Source organism: Oryza sativa, chromosome 1, assembly GCF_034140825.1.
Source record: "Oryza sativa Japonica Group chromosome 1, ASM3414082v1".
In the NCBI taxonomy this organism is placed as follows: domain Eukaryota; kingdom Viridiplantae; phylum Streptophyta; class Magnoliopsida; order Poales; family Poaceae; genus Oryza; species Oryza sativa.
In genome coordinates this window covers 27,887,464-27,910,051 of record NC_089035.1, presented here as the reverse complement: position 1 = coordinate 27,910,051, position 22,588 = coordinate 27,887,464, and the positions used below count along the sequence as shown (strand labels likewise).

The 22,588-nt window shown below is 42.1% G+C and overlaps 2 protein-coding genes and 1 pseudogene across 7 annotated transcripts; 2 read left to right on the top strand and 1 right to left on the bottom strand.

The window, feature by feature from the left end:
• The first annotated feature begins 1,980 nt into the window (after positions 1–1,980).
• Positions 1,981–5,512, top strand: LOC4326323 (splicing factor U2af small subunit B-like; annotated as a pseudogene).
• A 5,079-nt stretch (positions 5,513–10,591) lies between these two features.
• Positions 10,592–19,606, top strand: LOC4326322 (probable E3 ubiquitin-protein ligase ZFP1). 6 transcript variants are annotated; one of them, XM_066306910.1, is made up of 7 exons: positions 10,592–10,952; positions 15,402–15,501; positions 15,621–16,303; positions 16,511–16,851; positions 18,209–18,307; positions 18,396–18,560; positions 19,147–19,606. In XM_066306910.1, exons 3-7 carry the CDS (start codon positions 15,658–15,660, stop codon positions 19,291–19,293), a joined length of 1,398 nt encoding a protein of 465 aa, XP_066163007.1. In that variant the 5' UTR covers positions 10,592–10,952; positions 15,402–15,501; positions 15,621–15,657; the 3' UTR covers positions 19,294–19,606. The 6 variants fall into 6 exon arrangements, with proteins under 6 accessions (XP_066163007.1, XP_066163004.1, XP_015615392.1 ...); XM_066306907.1 differs by having other exon boundaries at positions 16,508–16,851; XM_015759906.2 differs by having other exon boundaries at positions 15,402–16,303.
• A 336-nt stretch (positions 19,607–19,942) lies between these two features.
• LOC4326321 (ras-related protein RABA1f) lies at positions 19,943–21,246 on the bottom strand. Its single transcript, XM_015759914.3, has 2 exons — positions 20,916–21,246; positions 19,943–20,517 (listed from the first exon to the last, which is right to left on the bottom strand). The coding sequence occupies exons 1-2, from the start codon at positions 21,152–21,154 to the stop codon at positions 20,082–20,084; spliced, it is 675 nt and encodes a 224-aa protein (XP_015615400.1). The 5' UTR covers positions 21,155–21,246; the 3' UTR covers positions 19,943–20,081.
• Between the last annotated feature and the right edge of the window lie 1,342 nt (positions 21,247–22,588).

Below are 22,588 nucleotides of genomic sequence, written 5' to 3'. Positions count from 1 at the left end.
CATACTGTCCAAAACAATGGACTGGTTGATGTGGATTACGGATGATGAAAACATAAGTTACACACCCCGTTGATGAGCTCACCGGCACTCTGACGTTAAGCTGACACCTCAGAGATCACGCTGGGTGTCAGCATGTTTGACAAAACATAGCTTGCAGCTGTCAGGTCACAAATTCTAATGCTTTGCCAAGACTCTACTCTATGCTCAAAGTCTTATGCACCCATTTGCCACCAATTAGGACTTGGCCAGTTGTGGGTTTAAAAAACAAAAAGGACTTGGCCAGTTGTCCTTTGCCCGTTTTCAGCTTCAACGTTGTAAAAACTTTGATCAAAGCACTCAGGGCAAGTTGCTAATTCGTTTCTTCGACGTACTACTTACATACGAGTCCTCTTTTGGCATTGAACTAGAGCCTAGAGGAATCCATGTCATAGACGAACAAATATCTTAGAAATGTCATTGAACAAGGGAAATCAAATTGGATTTTAGCCTAATCACAACTTGCCACGAGAGAGAATATTATATTGCTGCTTTGAGCTCAGGAGGATCCACAGATCTACCCCCAGCGATATATGTCTCAGTTTTTCATCCTCTCTAGTACGACCTATGAGTCTACGACGTTTCACCAACCACGCGATTGACTTGTTTTGCTAGGCGCGTGTAATCATTTAGACCAACTCGATCGTCAGCTAATTCTTCTGCCATTAGTTGTGCAGATGGACTGTTTGCTGCATCTCCAAACCATCACCATGAAGTAAGCATCAATAGGCAAATGTAGGTAGGACAGTGAGATAGTATGGATTCAAGTATACCTAGCTGCCGTCACATAAAGTACAAGTGCTATTGTACTTGGAGGTTCACCAAGCTGGTTACATCATCGTCCTAATTAACCTAAATGGAAGAGTGGAGTTGAAGTCAAGAGAATGAGCAATGCTTTGGCTGGTCCTTTGAAAAGGAACAATGAGATATTGAGCAGGTCAGGGCTCGATCAGGAGTGGCCGGAGCTAGCATCTGGCATGGTCACGATTCATGAGATTGACGCATCATTTAGAACTTTCTGATGTGGCTTGTTCTTCACACGAGGATATTTAGTGAAAAACATAGATACCTTAACACAGCTAATTGTACTATTGTTTAGGTTTTTTTCATATCAAATGCAGCAATGCCGACAGTGCGCTTCCAGAAGGTATGTTACTTTCACTCGTGAATTCGGTGGGGACGAGGAGGGAGATTCAGACAACATCACGCTTCAATAAGATCATGCTGTTTCACAGAGCTTTTGTGTGGGGAAAATATCTTAATTAGCCAACAATGGTGATAAGAACAAATATACTCTTATGTTTATGTGGGGCCAGTGTTTTTCGGTTTGGAAGATTCGAATCCGTTCAAAGCTGTGGAACTCATGCATATATGTTGATTGGACCTTCATGTCTAGCTGTGCAGTAGCGTTGTTGTACTCTATCCATTCTAAAATATAATGGATTTTAGATGGATGTAGCATATTCTAGTATTATTTTAGGATGGAGGGAGTATGTGCACTTTTGTACAGTTGTACTACGTGTTAGGTAAGGTATGGGGAGAGAGAGACGGAAAACACTACCCCTCCATCCCACGATAAACTTATTTATAAATTCATTTTTAGTACTTATAATATCGTAGTTCGTATGAAAATATATGATAAATGTATTTAGAGTAGATAAAAAGATAGATCATTATATCGAAATTTAATAAAGCAAATGTGTAGTAGTTTTTTCTGGTTTTATACTGTATGTGTGGAATGAGAGAAAAATAAACTTGTGTTTGGACATACTACGGTACAGGCGGCCGCAGCGTCGTGTGCCTTCTGCCTCGGCGGGCCGCGCTACGAGCGCTTCTTGTGGGCAATCCGGGCCCAACCCGATGACGTCACACATCTTTTTCGGCCCGACGGGTGAGACGCGAGGTAGGCCTCCTAAATGCGCGGCCCGCGATGAGGCCGCGAGTGCGCAGCCCGAGAAGTGGCCGAAAAGGCAACACGGGTTTGATCGATACTCAACTGCCTCCTCCCCTCCGCTCGGCGCTCGCCACCGAACCTCCTCCCCTTGCCCTCCTCGCGCTGCCGTAGGTAGGAGGGCCCTGGCCGGCGCGCTCGCTGTAGCTTCGCGCTCTGCTCGCTAAGCGGAGAGCGCATCCGCCGACGGCCTCCGTCGCAAGGTGCGTGCCTCCCCCCGGCGGAGGAAAACCCTAACCGCCTCTACAAAAGGTCTCGACCCTCTGTTTGGTTCGGCTCTCCTTTTGCAAATCTGCCGCTCGTTTTTTTAAGAGTTTAGACGTAGTCACACGTATGTAGCGGAGATGACGCGCTTGAGTAATCGCATGACGTCGATGGCGGAACTCTCGTTCGCGTTCCATCTCGTTGAACGTTTGAAGTCCTGGGGGGTTGCTATTAGGAACTTGAAGAAAAACTGAATCACATGTGATGGTCATAGCTGCAGCCTGCAGGATTCACCTCCTCCCCGGCCTGTTTGAGAGGGGGAAAAACAGGAAGCGGAATGTGAGTTAAGAGCAGGGAGTCATGGGAGTTACAATTTTAGTCCCATTCTCTTGTTTGTTAGGAATTAGGAGAGAACGAGAGATGATAATTTCAGGGAAATGTAGTAGATATTAGATTTTTTAAGTTGTGTAGATTTCAGAATTTTACATCTCAATCTAAAGGGGGAATTCCATCCCGTTTCCAACCAGGCATTGGAAAGGAGTTTGCCCCCTTCAAACTCCCCATTCCGTATAGCTCTCACCCTCTATGTTAACTCCCATTTCCTTCTGATAGCTCGAATGAGTGTCTAGTGGGTTCGGGATTTTTAATAAATTTGTTTGTTTAATGCACATGTGAGTTTAGATGGGAATGGGGATGGAGAGTGTAGGTGTAAACCCCCACTATTTTAATACCTAGGACCAGGGGTGGGAGTTGGGATGGAATGGAAAAATCTCAGCTCTTCATCAGTATGATTTCCACATTAGTTCCCCATAGATCCCCATATCTCTAACTGTACAAGGGATTAAGAATAAAAAGCAAAGTCCCATGGCTAATCCCTTCAGCCGTGGAACTTCTTCATTTGATCAGGGAGGTTTAGTTTGTAGGACTACAAATTTCAACTGGTTCAACTGGCTAATATTGAGATAGTCATGTGGTTGGCATGATATCTATGCTTGCATCTGCAAGTTTATGGTTCTGATACTAACAGATGTGATATTAGAGTATACAAATAAACAGGGCCATAAGTTATCTAATGTGTCTTATTTGCATCTTGTACAGAACAGTTCAATGTATTTATACATCTTGGAGTAGTGCTCCCTCTTACATTAAAGCATTCTATATAGTGGTATATTTATTCCTGGTTATTTTATTTGATTGGATTTTAATTATTTTAACTGGTGTGCAGATTAGGTTTTAAAATGGCTGAAATAAAATTCTTTGTTGGACGGATGTAACAAGGCCTACCTGAGAAGGAAGTGTTCTTGTGCAAGGCGAAAAGTTGCTTTGTTTGTTTTACAGTTGCAGGAACAGAGACACTAACACTTTAGTGGGGAACAATATCTTGTTTATGCAGTTCAGCCTTTCAGGGGTTATCCTTTGATGTTAACTCTCTGAATTCAGTGTGCAGATTTAGGTTAACCGAGGGAACAGGGATTAGATAAATGCTCTTCATAGGATAAAACTTCAAGTCATAACCCTCAATGCAATTTTCTTTTATGTTTTTCTATGTCCTAATATTAACATTTTGAGTCAGTGTGCAGACTAGACAAATAAGAAAGCAGTTCGGATTAGTGTTTTCTTGCAAGAACATGAAATATTTTATATATTGCACTGCAGGCTTTAGTAGCTGCTCCTTTTTGGGGAGGATAACCTCAATGTTCAATTGAATGAGTAAAGTTAATGGATACCAATCTGCTGGTAGTGTTATGAGATAAATAACATGTATGAACATAGTTTGACTTAGTTGTCTGGTTTTTCATTTTGTAATTTGCCCTTGAACATGTGTTGTTACAATTTCAGTAAAATACATTGTCCAGGTTTCCCTAAAAAAGATGCAGAAAAGCGTACTTTGCATGACACAACAGGGACTATAACCATCCATGGATATTTTGTCTCTTCTGCTTGATCACTAGGCCCTGAAAAGCTTTGTTGCATCAGAATGCACCAAACAGCTCTGTCAATGTCTTGACAGATTTAGAACACTTACAAAGTTACTGGTTTAAGTTATATCACCTGTCAGTGTTCCATTTATTTTAAATCAGGGATGTGCAAACACAGCACTTTATCTTAACTATCTTAGTCTGTATGGTTTTTCTGAAGCTGATGTGCCACATGCTACTGTAAAAGATTATGAGCTTCAAGTATATGGGAACATTCCTGTTCTTGTTTTTTATGATATTGACCTCTTAACATTTTATCTGCAGGCTTTCAGTCAGGTTCGTTGATTTTGAATCATGGCAGAGCACTTAGCTTCAATATTTGGTACAGAGAAAGATAAGGTCAACTGCCCATTTTACTTCAAGATTGGGGCTTGCCGTCATGGGGATCGGTGCTCTTGTCTTCATAACAGGCCCACCATATCACCAACTGTTGTGTTTGCGAACATGTATCAGCGCCCTGATATGATCACGCCCGGGGTTGATGCTCAAGGCCAGCCGATAGATCCCCGCCAGATGCAGGAGCATTTTGAGGATTTCTATGAGGACATCTTTGAGGAACTAAGCAAGTTTGGTGAGATTGAGAACCTCAACGTCTGCGATAACCTTGCGGATCACATGATAGGCAATGTTTATGTCCAGTTCAGGGAGGAAGATCAGGCAGCTGCAGCTCATACTGCTCTCCAGGGCCGCTTCTACTCTGGGCGCCCGATAATTGTTGACTTTTCTCCTGTGACCGACTTCCGTGAAGCGACCTGCAGGCAGTATGAGGAGAATAGCTGCAACCGTGGTGGATACTGCAATTTCACGCATGTCAAACAGATTGGGACTTGGGAGGGATCTGAGGAAAAAACTCTTTGGCCATTACAGAAAGCCACAACGAGGCAGGAGCCGCAGCCCAAGCCCAAGCCCACGCCATAGGAGGGAGCGACATGATCGTGATGACTATCGAGGACGTGACGATTACTCTGGTGGTGGTGGAAGGAGGGGTGGAAGCAGCAGACATGAAAGGCATGATGATGGAGGAAGGCGTAGGCACGGTGGTAGCCCTCCAAGGCGTGCGAGGAGTCCAGTCAGGGAGAGCAGCGAGGAGCGCAGGGCCAAGATCGAACAGTGGAATCGTGAAAGGGACGAAAAGCAGGGGTGACCGGGTGAGTACCTGGAGGCTGGAGGGCAGAGTAACGCAAGCATTTTGTCCGTTTAATTCGTACTCCGGTGGAGTACGTGGTAACTTGTTCTGTAGTCGATGCTATATTTAATTTGTGTTTGACTCGGTAACTTGCAGATCGAGGATCCTTTTGTGAGGCTATTATACATTTCGAAATACTAAGCTATTCCCCTCCAAGTTTGCTTTAGCTCAGTTGCCTGTGTGTAGTTTCTTCCCCGGCTGTTCCAACCGCGTGCTTTTTCTGATGTTCTTTTTTTTTGTTTCATTTTTTAAGGCCTGCTCGAAGTTGCTTCGCTGAGGAATTCTCGGCTGGTAATTTGACAAGCCCTCGATCGTGTTCTGCATGGCGCTCTACTGTCTTTGCCCGCGGCACACCGCACGCGAGAGGGGATGAACCGGACAATGTTTGCACAGTATGACACGCTTCTCCTCGAGGATTCCACGGTGAGACCGAGATGTCTCCGTGAGGTGAGCAAAAGCGGCCGCTGCTCTTGCAGCTTTGTCCCTCGCTCGCGCGCGCGTGCGATCGAACGGCCATGCGACGACTGACGAAGCGTCTTTTGCCATCATTCCGTGGCGCTGGTCGAGCATGCCACCGGCGGATGGCGCGCTACCGTCAAGCCGGGACGGGGACCCCCGGGGGGGGGGGGGGGTTCCTTTTAATCTGCAGCACCGGGGTCAGTCCCGTCCCGTGCGATGGAGACTACTCACCACTCGCGCAGCAAGCCAGCAAGTGCACGCCAGGACTAGTATCTTTGGCTATATCTAGATCCAAACTTTGGATCCAAATTTTCTTTTTTTTCTATCACATCAATATGTCATGCACACACAACTTTTCAGTCACATCGTACCAATTTTAACCCAAACTTTCAATTTTGGAAGCAGCTGAACACAGCCTTTGAGTCTCAGAGACCAAGCACAAAAGAAGGACGGGTGGAAAATCACCAGCGTCAGAGCATGCATGAGAGTGGCATCACCCTATATCGCTGCATCTTTTACTGTACCAACCAGAATTTCTAGCATGGATTCTGCTTTGAATGTGGTCGTGGAAGATTCCCTTCAAAATAGTGGAAGACGAATAAAATGGGAGCGGATATCAGTCTAGTTCGTGGGCTTGTTCATCAATGCTGAATATGGCTCATATATATGGCTAGGTAGTTGGAGGACAAGAAGTCCTAATGACAAGGCTAAAAGGTCTGAAGTAAGCTAGTGACAGGGAACTAATTACTAATTAGAAAGATGAAATGGAAGGAGCTACTCTCTCTATCTCATTTTAAATGCAACCATAAGTTTCCGTGTCCAACTTTAATCATCTGTATTATTCGAAATTTTTTTATGATTAGTATTATTATTATTATTATATTAGATGATAAAACATGAATAGAATTTTATGCGTGATTTATATTTTTATTTTTTTCAAAAAATTTTTAAATAAGACGGATGATCAAATTTGGATATGGAAACTAATGACTACCTTAGAATGAGACGGGGGGAGTATTACCTATATAATTCTATGCATAGAATGGTGGTAATTATAGAAAGAAACTTGTGAAAATAACACAAGGGAGTTTCTGCCCCTCCTTTTCCGGTTCCACATGCTAAGAAAAGGCTACTGCCGCCCAATTCTAAAGTGTCGTTGGATGATGAAGAAACATAGTTTATGATAATTATTTAAGGGCACAAATAAATAAATTAGATATTTTATAAAATTGAAAAATTAATTTTAAAATGTTCCTTGAGAAATATATATGAAGAAAGGTTTTGCTTGTGCAGGAGCTTGAGAAGTGTGCCTGCGGTGATACTTCATCCGTTAGCTTGGAAGAAAGGACTCTACCGGCCTGGACTGGGTGCAAAACATTCATCGTCATTGTAGCCGACTAGACTACGTGCCAATCCTAATGGTCAACATAATGTAAATATTGCCAAATCATGCTAGGATCATTTTCAGAGTCCATTTCTAAAATAAGTTTTTCCATGGGCTTATTTCATTAGTTTTAAAAAACAAAAGTAATTAAAAAAATCCAGATTTTGGAAAAGGAAAACTACTACTGATGAGTAGTTTTAGCAAGAGATAGTGTAAGATATATTTTACTTCGAACTAGTTTATAGAGCACTAACCTTCTAAACTATATTTTCCGCTTATTTTACACCCAGATTGTTGAAATTGATTTACTTTACTACTACTTAACGTTATTTCTCTCTCTTTTATCTATATAAAAGTCATATATTATACTGAAATTTGGTAGGATGATAGAATATTAAAGTTTGATAGAATGATAGATACATTACAACTTAAGTCTCAACATTTTTTTAGATTTTTTGTCATTGTTTATATAGGCTGGAAACACCTAATACTAATTTAAACATTGGTATTTTAGAGTTCAAGCAAATAGCCATGAAAAATTTGATGATTTTTTTTTCAATTTTGATGATGGTGTTATCTATGACTTCAAAAGGTTGCAACTCAAAATACAACTTATATAAAGAGAAAAAAAGAGAGAGAAATGTTATTAAGAGTAAAGTGAATCATTTTCAAGTAATTTAGAGTAAAATGAGAAAAAAAAATACTTTGAGGGTTAAACTATCCAATGAAATGGTACACTTGAAGTAGGGTATCTAAACCGTGTTTTTTCTACTACCTGGCTTGCTTGTATGTTGGAATTGTTGAAATGCAATGCTTTTTTATTTGTTTTTTTTTGGGGGGGGGGACAGCTTAATAGGATTATGATTTTTGTTGTAAATACTGCATAGCACTAGTCGGTGCATTATTACGCCCAAATCATACTGCATTTTGAACATTAACAATTTAAGCAAGTTCATGAGCTACTCTATTACACTTTCTTTTACAGTGCATCAGTCGAACTTCCTAGACAACGACATTGTTTTCTTTGTTTCGTATAGTAGGAATATCTCGACAGTCTTGCAATTATAGTGGCACAATCTATCTTAAGTTCAACTAGCATCGGTACCCATTTAGTTGTAAATTTTAAACCTTTACGTCATGCCATCTGTTGCCCGGTGAAAAAAACATTGGACCATCAGTTCTACCTCCTCCAGCGTGCACACCTTCTGATGAATCTCCATGAGCAGGGACGGATCCATAATAAGATTAGAGAGAGGACTCATCTCCTTCTTTCTCCTTCAACCCCCTACTCTTCCTCCTATCCCCTCTTTTCTACTATCAATGGTGATCCAGTGTGGGTGCTCGGGTGACTCGCGATTCAGCGGAGGATCATGAGTCTCCCCAACACCAACACTTGATCCGCCTCTGCCATGAGGTGAGAACATATCCTGTGGAATTTCTGACCACAATCTTGATTGTACCTTTTCTATCTTCCGAGGAAAAGGCTCCATCCACCACATTGAGTTTCGCCCAGTTGTCCGGTGGAGATCGCCATGGAAAACATTGTACCTTCGTAATGCTATGTGCAGCCCTGCCAATACTTTCTCAGAGTGAAAAATAATTATTGGTGCTACCATTTAATTATATAAGTGAAAGACACATGACTGATATAATGAAAAATAATTTCAAGATTTACACTTCAATATCTTAGTGGTTCAAACCTCTAGACTGAGTAACAAATGACAGAATGCTTACACATTAATTTTTAAAATTAAATTGTAAAATTTAAAATTAGCCGCGGCATAAACAAGCGGCCCCCTCGTTGGAAAAGCACGGAGGAAGGGAAAGGAGGTGACAGCGTACTATGTCTATAATGATATAATGATAGAATGTCACTTAGTCAGTAATCACGTGGGACTTGACAAGTTACAACCTGCAAGCACCAACTCTATAATTGGAAGAAGAAGAAGAACAAAACGTGCAAGATAACCTTTGTTTTCTATGTCTAAATTTTCGTTGCCAAATCTAATTTTAACAGCTTATACCTACATGCAAAATTAAGGTTGGTTTGAACAAAACTCTCCTTAAAGCCGAGACCTAACGTCACCTAAATTTCTCCCAAGCCGAGTATGCATCTAATTTAAAGCATGATAAATTTGTGCGGATGGCCGGATATTTTTGGTTTGAAACACAACTTGTGGCAAAAGTAGCCTCAGATTCGAACTTAAAAAAATGATGATTGAAAGCCCCGTTTAATTTTGTTTTTCCATTACACGAGGGATATATATATGCATACCACACAAAATAGATTAGTAGACCTCACCGAATTCGTATCAAATGCACAATTATGTGCAATAGGAACATACATTCTTTTTATACAGTCAGTTACAACGCGCGCGCTCACCCCTATTAATACAAATACATACACTCGATCCCTATGGAAACTTCGAAAGACTGGCTAGTATAGCTTGGGATTGAGATTGAGATTGATGAAAGTCACCAACCACATATTATGTTTTCCCCCTCCAACTGTAAGATATACATAGATGGCTATGCATACATGCAGGACATGTGAAGTAACAGATTTTAGATACAGTGGGAATAATCATATTGTTATATAAGCTCTGTATCTATTTATTAGTACGGTATAAAGAGATGCTTAAAAGAACCATGCTGTAGAATGAATTTTACTGTATGAATTTTTTTAAAAAAGAACAATCTACACCATAAAGAATGATCCCTAAAGTTGTATACACAATACAATTGCATTTATAGAAACAAAAGTAAGAGAGCTATAGATATCAAACAACCTATGCAAATCGTGCGAGAAAATCCATTGGCTAGAAAACCGCGGTTGGAAAAGAATGCATGCCACCAATTAAACACGTCTATCTTGCCATATATTCCTCACACAAAAATCCAATCTAACTTTTATAATGTGCAAGGTGCCAAACAGGGGACGCGGATTATCATCTTTTCTATTTCCTATTTTAGGTTAGCTCCCCTCTCTTAAACCGTTCCGATAAAAAGCACACAACTTCCACAATTCCCATGCCAAATCATTACTAACGTAATAAGAAGGCAAAGATAACTATATTAAGAGACGTGTCTGCTGGTGTGCACCTCTGTACATTTCACATAATCAGGAAAACATATATTTTTAGACAAATAACAAATTATAAGCGTCCCTCCCTCCTCATCCTCTCCATGTCCTTCACATAGGGAGTCACGACACAAGGAGGGAAAAAAAACAAAACAAAAAAAGAAAAGAGAGTGATGCCTTAGAAGGGAGAAGAGAGAGAAAAGATAAAAAGACCACAAAAGATATAGTATATCTTCAGGACAAACGATAGAAAAGCAAGCAGACAACACACAGAGAGCCTCTTGCTTCTCTCCTCTCCTCCCCTCCTACCAGCTACCTCTCCCTCCTCTTCATTCTCTCTCTAAAAAAAGGCAAAGAAAAGCTTGCCGTGCTTATAAATAAGCTTCCCCTTCTCTCCCCGTGCCGGCTCCTCCCCTCTCCCCCGATCCCCTTCCTCCACCTCCACCCCCCACCCGCCGATCGCCCCCCGCGAGCTCGTCCCGTCGCGGCGGGCGATCGCTCCACCCACCCATCCACCTCCACCTTCCCGCGCGATTCCCCGAGAGGCGAGGCGAGGCGAGGCCGCTATAGCTCCGCTCCGCTCCCCGACCACCACGACGCGGCTGGCGGCGGATCCTCCACTCCACCCACCCACCCCGCTTCCGCCGATCGGATCGCGTGCTCCCCCCGAGGTGACGATCTGTGGGAATTTCCCCGTACCTGCTTGGATTGTTTTTTTTTTGGGTTTCGATTGATTCGTTCGGGGCCCCGATTGCGTTGTGTCGGGGTGAGTGGAGGGGAAGGAATTGGATTCGGGGGGGGGGGGGGGGGCGGTGGCGTGCGATTTGAGTGCCCCGTGACGAATTACGTTGGTAATTTTATGGAAGGGGGCAGGGTGCGACCGTGAGGTCATAGGAAGGGGGTTCGCGAGCATGAACATTTGGGCTAATTTTGGCCCGGATTGTGGGCGATTTCTGCTTTTCTGGTTAGTGGCTTTGCTCTGGAGTGTATCGGTTGCGCTTAATATGTTATGCTTTATCTGCATGTGCGTTTGGTTGCCGTTGAGAACTTTGATTAGAGTGGTATTTTTTGAGGTTTCGGTAAGCATTGTGGGGCTAAAGGGCATCTCTTATGTTTAGGTGAAACTACTAGGCCTCTTCCTTTTCTTTTCTTGGCCTTTACAAATGAAGCTGCATGGGCATACGATTAGTGCAGATAATTACCCTGAGAAATGTGGGGCTCCTATTCGTTCAAGTTGGGTGAGCCTGTGAGGTAAAAAGATTATGATAGCTCGAGCCATTCTTGGAGTTTGGGATATCATACCTTTTGAACTTCTTGTGTGGTTGGTAGTTGTTTGGTAGGTAGTTTTGCATTCTGTTGCTTTTTGCAAAGTTGTGTTAGTTGTTTCATGACTGAAATTCACAATTAGTGGATTAGGGGAATGAGGCTGTATACTTTTGAGATAATAGGATTACATTGTTTTTTGGACAAAATTTGAGTTTTTTTTTAGTTAGCTGTTGGCATGGCAAGTGCTGTTTGAGGATTTTTGTTGACGACGTTATTACTAATTAGTTTGTGATAATTTTGACTCTGCTGATTATTTTATGATATGGTTGATTGTAAAGGTTCTCTTAATTCAGGTTGCAGTATATTATTTTTTGCGAATTTTGTCAAAGAAACAGTGGTTTTCTGTATGTTACATGGCAGATATGAATTTAGTTTGCAGTTCTGTTCAGTAATTTGCATGTTTTATGTGTTCATAAAGGCAAAAGTAATTAATTTTAATTGTGCCTATTTCAGTTCTTCCAACAGCTGAATATTTATATTTTCCTTTTGGTTCATGGTCTCTATTACTTCTCCTGTTTTTATTTTCAACCCAAGTAAAGATCAGTGCTGTCATTTGTATGTGCGAGAACCGTTGTACATTAGCTAATGGCACTTAGGTGACATTGTTATTCCAAGGCTCAAAGTTGCTCCCTACAGTTGTTTAAGCTGGTAGCTTGGCATGTATGTACATTTTTAAAAAATCTGTATTACTTGCACATCTCTCTACTGCGTATCACGATTAATTTAGCTTCATCTCTCGAATAGCGTGTGATTTTAACTCGAAAGTTTAAATTTCCATTTACTCATCAAACTTGTATGGAGAAATAACCGTGTGTCTACCTGTTCTTTTTCTAGGATGCACTTTTTGATGAGACCGAATTTACTTTTGGAAAAGTCGAAATATTCAATACTATGCATAGTTGCTTTAAATTTAGTAATGATCTGGGAAACCAATTAAAAACAATATTTTTCAAGAAAGAAAATAAAGGTGGGATGCAAGGAAAATCCAAAAGGTAGGTCGAGATAAGATACAAGGGATTGTATTTGTGACATGTGGAGGATGAAAGGAGAGGTTGATTGGTGACGTGTCTTGGTGGTATCTGCTCTGACCATAGGTCTGTCGTTGATAATACGAATGTTTGGTGTACTTTATTGAGTAAAAGCTAGCACTTAGTTGTCCCCTAGGCGGACTACATGTCCTAGAGCCTTCAGGAGTGTGGTCACAGCTATTGTTAGCAATCCACTGTTCATGCATAAAAAATGTCATTAACCTTATCTCAGATGGAAATCCTTGTATAGTAATTGAATGCAAGAGGCGTGTGCATGGTTTTGTCATATTTCACTTTTGGTAATACTGCTTACACACTTCTTCTTTGCTGAGGAATAAAAACTTACTAAGAGGTGCAATTGAGGATACAGATTGATTATTTTGTATAAGTAACTGCATCCTTAAACTTCACCCTGCTCTTGTTATGGTAACATGTTGACTATTTGATGTTTCTTGTTTCACCTATGTGTATTTCATCAATTTCTGTTTGGAAGTAATAGCATTATGTTGACAAAAGATGTTTCTATCCAATAGTGAAATCCTCTTTTTTATAAACCTCTTTTGCAATAACAGTTGGAGTATGGGAGAATAGTGCTAGATTGAAGACTTCTTGGCAAATTATAGTTGAACCTTGCAAGCCTTTGCAGAAGTTAGCCATACCAATTGCTTGGAGTAGGAAATGGGGCTTCTTTGTTATGCAACTCAATCTTCTTCAAGTGTGGACCATTAGTTGATTTGTGCCCTAGCTCTGCCACTGCTTGTAGGGCAAAGGTTGAGCATTTAGTTGATGTGCAATACCTTCAGCTCATAAAATGCAGTTATAGAACCTTAACTAGTGGCATTCATTTTTAACAATACGCAACTTCAATAATACAAACCCTACTTTGAGCGTTTTAATGGATGATACTACTAGTTCTGGATCAAATTGGCTAGATGTTTGTTTCACTGTTCAAGATATTGTTAATAACCTGCTTGCAGTATCACAGATAGACAAACTTAGGCTTATTTCGGAGCTGCTTGGCTGAGCTGCGGAAAACACAGCGGGTGATTATTAGTGCATAATGAACTAAGTATTAATTATTGCTCCCTCCATCCCAAATTATAAGGCTCAAACACTCCTATCGCAATTACCAAGAATGAATTTAATCACCTCCTCGATTGGATCACATCCATACATGCAAGCAATGTGATTGGGGGGCTTGATGGTAGCTGATTTAAAACAAACCAAATATAAAGGACCAAGAGGTGCTAGTTAATGCATTCATGCATGCCTTATATTTTGAGACATGAGAAAAAAAGTGGTTGCGCCTTATAGTTTGGGATGGAGGAGTATAAATTTTAAAAAATGGATTTATTTGATTTGTTAAAGAAACTTCTATATAGACTTATTTTTTTTTAAAAAAAACATGCACCATTTAGCAGTTTGGGAAGTATGATCACACTAAACGAGGGAGTAGCTCACTCCAACAGTCGGGAAGAACAGGGGCTTAGAGAAGCAGTGACATGTCTTATTTAATACATGTATTTATCTGTGGAAGTTTAGCAGCCTACTGTGAGCATACGCAATCTTTAGTACCTCCTGTAGACTGTAGTTAGTGTTAATCTCACAAAGCTTATTCTAACATTCTAAAATTATGCACGCTAATTATCTCTTCACCCTGTGGTTTCACGGGTGATAAGCAGAACTATACAAAGTTTATATGCACACATGCACACCCCTTTCAAAGTTTCATACCTATAAATTCATTGTGACAGAAAGGGTCTTCTTAAGTGAAACATCACACGAGGTGGGAACAGTGGTAGATGATGACTAGAAAGATAAGGGAGGGCCAGATAATGAACAAAATTAACAGTGTTTAGAGAGTATTCTCTTTTGGTACATATCTTCTAGTTGCAGTGTCATACACTTGATTCTTCCTAGGTTCTCTAACTTGTCCTAAATTAGCAGTATTTCGCAAAAGATAAGAGAAGGCATACCCGAACAGAAAGCTCTACAGAAGGTCATTAATGCATAAGTGGATGATTAAGCATTAAAACATAATAAATCGAGAAGTCAGTAGGAAACTCCCCAACTATCATCCTAAAAAAACATAAGTTAAGAAGTGCCACATATAGGTATTAATATTCACAACCCTGGTGCTTGTTATGCTACCAACATGTTATATGGTTTTGTATTTTTCTCCTTCCTCAAAAGCATCCCATCTCTTTATGCAATTCTATGTTATGTTTTGCTTTGCCTTTTCTCTGAAGGTGGTCCATTTCTTAAACTCCACCTTGCACCTGCTCTTTCTTTCCTTTTTTTTTTCTTCAAAGCTAACTACCTAATACCATTGCATCCAGGAATTCAGCTGGGATCTGGACAAAATCCTTTTAAAAGCTTGCTCGTTTTAACGTCTTTATTCAGTATTGTTCTCTTGTGTAGATTGTGGTATAGCTCCCTCCCTAAACATGTCAATTTATCAGTTGATGGTTCCCGAACCGTGAACCACCACATGTGTAGGATTAAACTTGTGCTGTTGACCTAGCTAGAACCCTATAATTTAGGGACAATGGCTCATCTCTTGTTACCTATATATAGCTAGTTATTATGTTTCTCTGAATCAACTTTCATCAGAACCACTCCTCTTTGTCGTTGCAATATTGACCTTTTGTTTATCAATATGCAAGTCTACTACCATGTAAATTGCCAAGTTCTACATGTGTCACATTATGCATCACATAGCGATTACAATAACTTAACATTTGTTTTTCTTAATCTGATTTTCAGGTAGAGGTGATGATAAATCATAGTTAGTGACTTAGCTTGCAGCAGTTCTTTCTTGCAGCTAAGACAAATAATAATTGGCGTTATGGCATATAGAAATACGGTATGCACTCCCCAAGTAATTGATCTAGAAACTGAACAAGGGCACTCTCATATTCATTCTGAAAGTTTTAATCGCACTGGGAATGATTCATCTGACCAAGGTGCACAACATGCTGTCAGAGGGGTAGGAAATGCTACAAACATTGGTCTATCTGATATGCGAAGTTACTATGATGCGGGCATGAACCATCCACATCAACCTGTTCATAACTTGCCTCCAAATTTAGGAGTTGATTCAGGTTTTGTCTTCCCATCCAGTATGTACAACCCCTGCATGTCGACAACATCTATGAACCAATATGTTTCTCACACTCAGAGCTTCGGATTGCCATCAAACCAAGTTGTTCTAGGAAGCATGGATGAAGGTAGCAGAAATGAAAATGCTGGTGAAAGTGCTAGAGGATTCATTAAAAGGAAAAATGCTGCAGTTGCAGGAAGTTACCACTGTGCTAATGGATTTGCAAGTTCAAGCTCTTCTCATGCATCTCTGAATCCTACACATAGGCCATGGGATCCTTCTTTTGAGTCAAATGTTTTGCCTAACACTGCATCATATAACCCATCAGAGTACCATAGCCAGACCAGTTGGCCATCTATGGAAGGATCTTCCATTCCCAGTAATGGCTTTAATTTGATGGGTGCTCACCCAGAATCAGCACAGCATGGTAATTATGCATTTCCAACTAGTCACATCAGCCAGTGCTTTCAACCTACTAGCAATACATGGATTTCCCAGTCTGCAAATGGTATTGCTGATGGAATACCACAGTGGGAATATGTCAATGGAATGAATAATGCTCCAGGTAACTTTTCGTTTGATCCTTAGATCGTCATCAATTTATTTCCTTCTTTCTAATGACTTGAATAGTTGTTCAATGTGCCTTGATGTCTGGACTAGTGGTTTAGCTTGCATGGTAAGAGTGGCGAAAATTTCAAAAAATGTCTCCACCTACAGAATGAACTTATGTGTTCACACTAGGAGTAATTGGAAACCTTTATGCTTTCAGCAGGCAGATTTTCCCGTTCAGGTATGACAGAAACAGTGAATGGAAGCTTCCGTGAATATCAGAATGGCCCTTCAACCTTATGTCGAGGGCCTTTACCCTATTTTCATCAGCATGCTGGCATGCATGCTCATAATCTGCTTGATCATACACAAGTGCAAGCTCCTTACCAACAATGCCACAATAATCCTGTCTTACATGGTGTAAATCATTCTGGCAACCGGTTCCATTTGGGTCCAAGGATTCCAGTTCTTTTCTCTAATTCTGAACGTACTTTTGGGCCTCCACATCATCCACTCTTGGCAAATCCAGTGAACCACAGAAATATACGAATCCTGCCACCTGAGGTTAGTTTGTACTTCACTTTGTGTCCCTATGATTTGCGATGTGCAATAATTATTTGGGTTGCTGGCTGTTTGACTTATTTGACAATTTTATCTGTGTAGTGAGCTCTCTTCCTGTTAGGGGAAAGTTTGAGACTCTTGTAGCAATTTGGCATATGAACCTGTACATTACTTCTTAAATGCCTTTGATGTGCTAACATCTATATTTTCACAAAACTACATACTTCAAATGAAGAAGATCAACCTTATACTTTCAAACTATTTCACGAAACTACTTCGTTAGTTCGCATTCTCTTTTAAAGTGTAGTTTTCTGAAATGCCATTCTTTGGTAGTTTTTGCATTAGTACTAGTAGTATAGTTTTATGATATCCACAGTCCACTTGACTCTAGCTCAATCCGCATTACATCCCTCAAATATCTGTTTGTCGAAAAAATACCCCTGAACAATGAAACTGGACATTTTACACCGAAACCGGTGAAAATACCCCCCCCCCCCCCCTGGGCGCGAAAGGCAATTCAACCCGGTTTTTATTGGTGGTTTTCATGATTTTAATATCCAAATAGTACCCTTTACTTGTATGCCACCTAGTTAGCAAGAGATGTAAAAAGTTGAATCTAAGTAAAAAAAATGATGTGAATATCATGAAAACCACTATTAAAACCAGGTTATATTGTTCTTTTTTTTTTGTTGGGGGGGGGGGATGGTATTTTGATCGATTTCGATCGTTACAGGGGTGTTAAAAATGTCAGGTTTCATAGTTGAGGGTATCTTTTAGACAAACCCGATAATATTGAGGGGTGTAATATGTTCACTTCTTTGTTATTGATTATTACTCAATCTACAGATATTGTTCTTTTACTTTCCACGAGCACTGGTGCAGGACTTTGACTATTTTTTGTCTTAATATACTGTCAATAATAATAAAACCATATTGTTTGGATCCCGGTGCGGCCTATATTTATATAGTGAATGTGATCTATTGAACCACTTAAGGAGTGTATGTTAGATAAGTTGAATTTTTTTTATACATGTATGTTTGTATGCTTAAGGGTTAGGTTTTTTGTTTTTTTGTTTTTTTTTACTGAGACAGTGGTTTTCAGCATTTACAGACATCACATTATCTATGTTAATGCATTTCTAGTCAAAGGAAACAGTACTTGTATATTTTTCATTTTATCTGCATGTTGAATTACTTCCTGTTTCCTGCTGCCATTAGTCCATTTGTTGGGAATTAAGACATATTTGCCCTTGGTTCAGGCTGTTCATATTGCAGTAGAATGTAGGTCACGTTAAACACCTTGCTCTTCAATTCTATATCACACACTCAAAATTGATATATTTTTTCTTCGGTGCTGCAGCATGCTACAATAATGGATTTTTCAAGATTGTATGAAGTGTCAAATGTTGTAGATGAGCATAGAGATATGCGGCTAGATATAGACAGCATGACATATGAGGTATGGATCCCAGCTTATTTAGGTCACCTTTCTTTAGTTCTGTCCACAGCAGGCTTTATCTGATTTATTCTTTTTATTTGCATTACAGGAGCTTTTAGCATTAGAAGAGCAGATTGGAGATGTAAATACTGGTCTGGCAAAAAGCTACATTGTAGAGAAATTGAAGACTAGCTTATTTGTGCCAGGATCATCCTGCATGTCTAATAAGTCTTCTGAATCTTCCATGGAGAATGATGCTTGCATAATATGCCAGGTCCTTCTCTTTCACTATTATTTTCAGATTAGTTTTGAAATATAATAGCTTATGCATTTCCTGGGACAACTAAACCTAGCTTTCGAACGGTCTGGACTTTACACTTTTGGATCCAAAGTTATGGTTAAAGCTTGCAGTGTGGAATTGGCTAGTGTTATATCATAGTAATATGCAACGTTCCATTTTATCACCCATAAAGTATGGTTCCAACAGGTGGGAAAACTTACAAGAGAATTGGTTTATGTAAGATGTACTATGATTTCTAAGTATGTGCAGTGTAAATTAGTATTTGCAAAGGTGGACAGGTCCACGGTGCTCAAATTGTATAAAGTTACTTGAGAGTACGTCTTGGTAAATATCATTCATGATTTCTTGTCAGGCGCTTAAGGAATTTGAATGGGTGTTAAGAGGGACAAGTGTGGGTTGCTAAAACAAGCCATAAGTTCCAATTGGGCTTAGAAAAACAAATACTATTGCACTGGTTCCTTATCTGCATTATCAGATTATGTAGTTTTCTCATCCACCAACATTTAGTCTAGTCAAATCGACATATCCTTGTTCTAAAAATCTTTTCTTGGTATTGCAGGAAGAGTATCAGGTTAAAGAATGCATTGGAACCCTTGACTGTGGCCACAGGTACCACGAAGATTGCATAAAACAATGGTTGATGGTAAAGAATTTATGCCCCATCTGCAAGACGACAGCTTTGTCAACCGGAAGAAGAAGTGGATAACGAACAGGAATAATCTTATTAGTTATTTACTTCCGACAAATATTCAGCTCAATTTTGTATATAAGAAACGGTAGACCATTCTGCTACCTGTATTTGTTGCTCACTTTGTTGTGATCCGGGAGTAACTCAGCTTCCTAAACTGTACAGCCATAACATTGATCATTTTCTTCGGTGTAGAATATTTTAAATTACTCAGTTCGCCCCCATCTGTATCATAAGGCGGACCGACAAAAAAACTCACAATGTCATTTCTAGGCAAACATTGTATCTACCATCAGATTAAAAATCAGAACAGAACATGTGCTCTTCTGTACATTTTGTTTTCTCCTAATTCCGTAACTCGGGAGGACCAAAAAGATTCTTATGGTCGTCGGAGCGTGATTGCATCGATTCGCCTTTTGTTTGTTTATGCATTGTTCGCCCCAAATTATCTGTCGCACGTCCATTTGATTGCCTTGATTCGTCTTTTGATTGTTTATGCATCGTTCGTCACAAATTATCATCCGTCGCACGTCTATCTGGGTGGCATTTCTCGAAACGCCACGGCTTATATCAAAATTTGGGCAAATTATCTGTCGAGCTTGAATTAGTCTCTCATTTCTCTCCGGTCCCAAAATGCATGTCGCTATCTCTGATCAACAAATACACGTCTTCAAAATGCAACCTTTTGATCCCAATTCTCAAGTTTGTAGTATCAATCAGCAGTGACGAAAACACACGGTATAAACAAAGCTGTGAACGGTGGCAATTTGCATAGCTCGACGACGATGAGTTTGAGCGAGTCAAAGTCAAGACGAGCAGCACCCTGAGCTGTTCACGGGGGTGACGGCGTCATCCTTGGCGCTGACGTCGATGGTCCGCCCCCGGGGCGGCGCGGCGGGGTCGTCGCCGATGTCGAGCGCGTTCCGGCTGACGACGCGGTAGATCTGCGCGAGCACCTCGGTGAAGGCGCCCTCCACGTTGGTGGCCTCCAGCGCCGACGTCTCCATGGAGAAGGTCCCGTGCGCCTCGGCGAACGCCCTGGCGTCCTCCGCGGGGACGGCGCGGAGGTGGCGCAGGTCGGCCTTGTTGCCCACGAGCATGACGACGATGTTGGCGTCCGTGTGGTCGCGGAGCTCCTTGAGCCACCGCTCCGCGTTCTCGAACGTGATGCGGCGCGTCACGTCGTACACCACCAGCGCGCCCACCGCGCCGCGGTAGTAGGCGCTCGTGATGGCGCGGTACCTGGGGGGGGGGGGGGAAGCCAACGAGGTCAATCCAAATATCAAAGGGATATCCAATCCAATCCATTGCGCAAAAGTGAAGCATAGCGAGTTGAACACGTAAAGGTTTTTGTGGAAATGCGCAAGAGAAGCCATGCGTGTGATTTTGCTCACTGGAGCACATGAATCGTTCTACCAATGATGGACTAAATGGAGTCGTTGATTGAAAATGGAGTTGTGCTACTAGAAATCACCAATCAATCTACTAGTAGCGAAAACGAGAGAACAGAAGCAGGGATGATGGTCACCAATCAATCTACAAGTAGCGAAATCGAGAGAGCAGAAGCAGGGGAAGATGGTGAATATAGCCAAGCTACAGATGAGATTGGAGACGATGGAAGCAGAGCAAAGTAATGGTACCTCTCTTGGCCGGCGGTGTCCCAGATCTGGGCCTTGACGAGCCTGTCGTCGACGCGGACGGTCTTGGTGGCGAACTCGACGCCGATGGTGGACCTGGTCTCCAGGCTGAACTCGTCCCGCGCGAACCGCGACAGCAGGTTCGACTTCCCCACGCCGCTGTCCCCGATCAGCACCACCTTGAACAGGTAGTCGTACTCCTCCTCCGCCCTGTACCCCGCCGCCGCCGCCGCCGCCGCCATCCCCCCCTCCTCTCGAGCCTCGACTACGTGCAAGCCCGCAACCCACCGATCCGCCGATTCGCTCCGCCTCCCCCGCGCGTTGAGCTGGATGCAGCGAGCGAGCGCACCGCTTCCCTTCAATTATACCCACGCGGCTCGGCGCGGCGCGGCGCGTTCTCTCTTCTTTTCGGGCGAGGTTGCTTTGGATTTTTGGGGGAAAAAGGAAAAGAAAGGCGTGTGGAGTGTGGTCGCGTGGCGCGGTGCGGACGAGGTCGCCGCGGTTAGCTGCGGGTTGTTGCCCCCCGCGTCGCGCTGCTCTGTCTTTGGTTTGGTCGTATTATTATCGGGCGGTGCGAGGCTGCAACGATGTGTGTGTGTGGATTGGCACGACGGGTTGGGTGATAAGGTGGAGAACGAGAGCGGGCGAGCCGTGAGCCGGTGGCGATTTTGACGTGAGACGGTTTTGGTGGCGTTGTCCGGGTCTTGGTTTCGTCTTGCTGACCGGGGCAAAACGCATGTGTCACCCGGACCGGTCGTTTGGTTTTCAGTTCGCAAGCGAATGACGAGCAAGGGTCCGGTGTGTCTATCGGTGCACACATTTCTGAATATTTTTGAGGGGGGGAGATGGCTGCGCTCGCTGCGGTCGTGACGACCGCGGGCGTACGTAACAGCGTGAACACTGACGTCTGAGCCTCTGAGGAAAAGAGGATCACGTAAATCCTCCACAAGGTTGAGCAAACGCCGCATCAGGCATCACTCCCAAGTCCATAAAACAACGGGTTCGACATGTAGCTGCTCTTCCCAAGGAGTACCGATGTCGATGTACGAGTAATTGTGGAAAGCGAGCTGGGCCTCAGCGAGGTGCTTGCCGGTTACTGCGTCCGTGTCTCTCAACCGAAGCCGCTACCGATGGGCTGAAACCATCACAAAAGCAATAAGTTCACTTTAGATCCCTTCAGTTGTCACTGAGTCTGAAATTCGTCCCTGGATAGAAATACCGGGTATTGCCCATCCCCCAACTCACAATATAACTTTAGTTCATCGGTAGTATAGTGGACTGTTTTCACTAACGTGGTAAGTGGGACCTACATGTCATCGGCCACATCTTCTCCCTCCTCTCCCACCAGGGGCGGAGCTAGTATATATTAGGGGGGTGCCTAGGAACCCGGTCAAAAAAAAATTTTAGCTATACTTCATCTATTTTCACAATGTATGCACCCCCTCAATACAAACTTAGGTACCCGCATCAGTTTAAACTCGATATAAAGTAGAGTAAATTAAGCAAGTGGCACCACCCTCCATTTCGCTCTAGCTCCGCCCCTGTCTCCCACCTCGCTTCCTCACTCTGACACTCTTCCCATCTTTAGGGCGATGCGCATTGGGCAGCATGGAGAGCGCAGTGGGAGGCGCGGAGAGGAGCGGTGACAAGCAGGAGGCCGGGCTTAGGAGGAGCGG

Excerpts from the sequence above, each read along its gene's own strand:
- LOC4326322 (XM_015759897.2), top strand. The coding sequence starts at position 15,484 with ATGGCATATAGAAATACGGTATGCACTCCCCAAGTAATTGATCTAGAA. Across the intron at positions 18,308-18,395 it reads TAGACAGCATGACATATGAG|GAGCTTTTAGCATTAGAAGA; the intron begins GTATGGATCCCA and ends TTTGCATTACAG. Across the intron at positions 18,561-19,146 it reads ATGCTTGCATAATATGCCAG|GAAGAGTATCAGGTTAAAGA; the intron begins GTCCTTCTCTTT and ends TTGGTATTGCAG.
- LOC4326321 (XM_015759914.3), bottom strand. The coding sequence starts at position 21,154 with ATGGCGGCGGCGGCGGCGGCGGCGGGGTACAGGGCGGAGGAGGAGTAC. Across the intron at positions 20,518-20,915 it reads GACACCGCCGGCCAAGAGAG|GTACCGCGCCATCACGAGCG; the intron begins GTACCATTACTT and ends CCCCCCCCCCAG.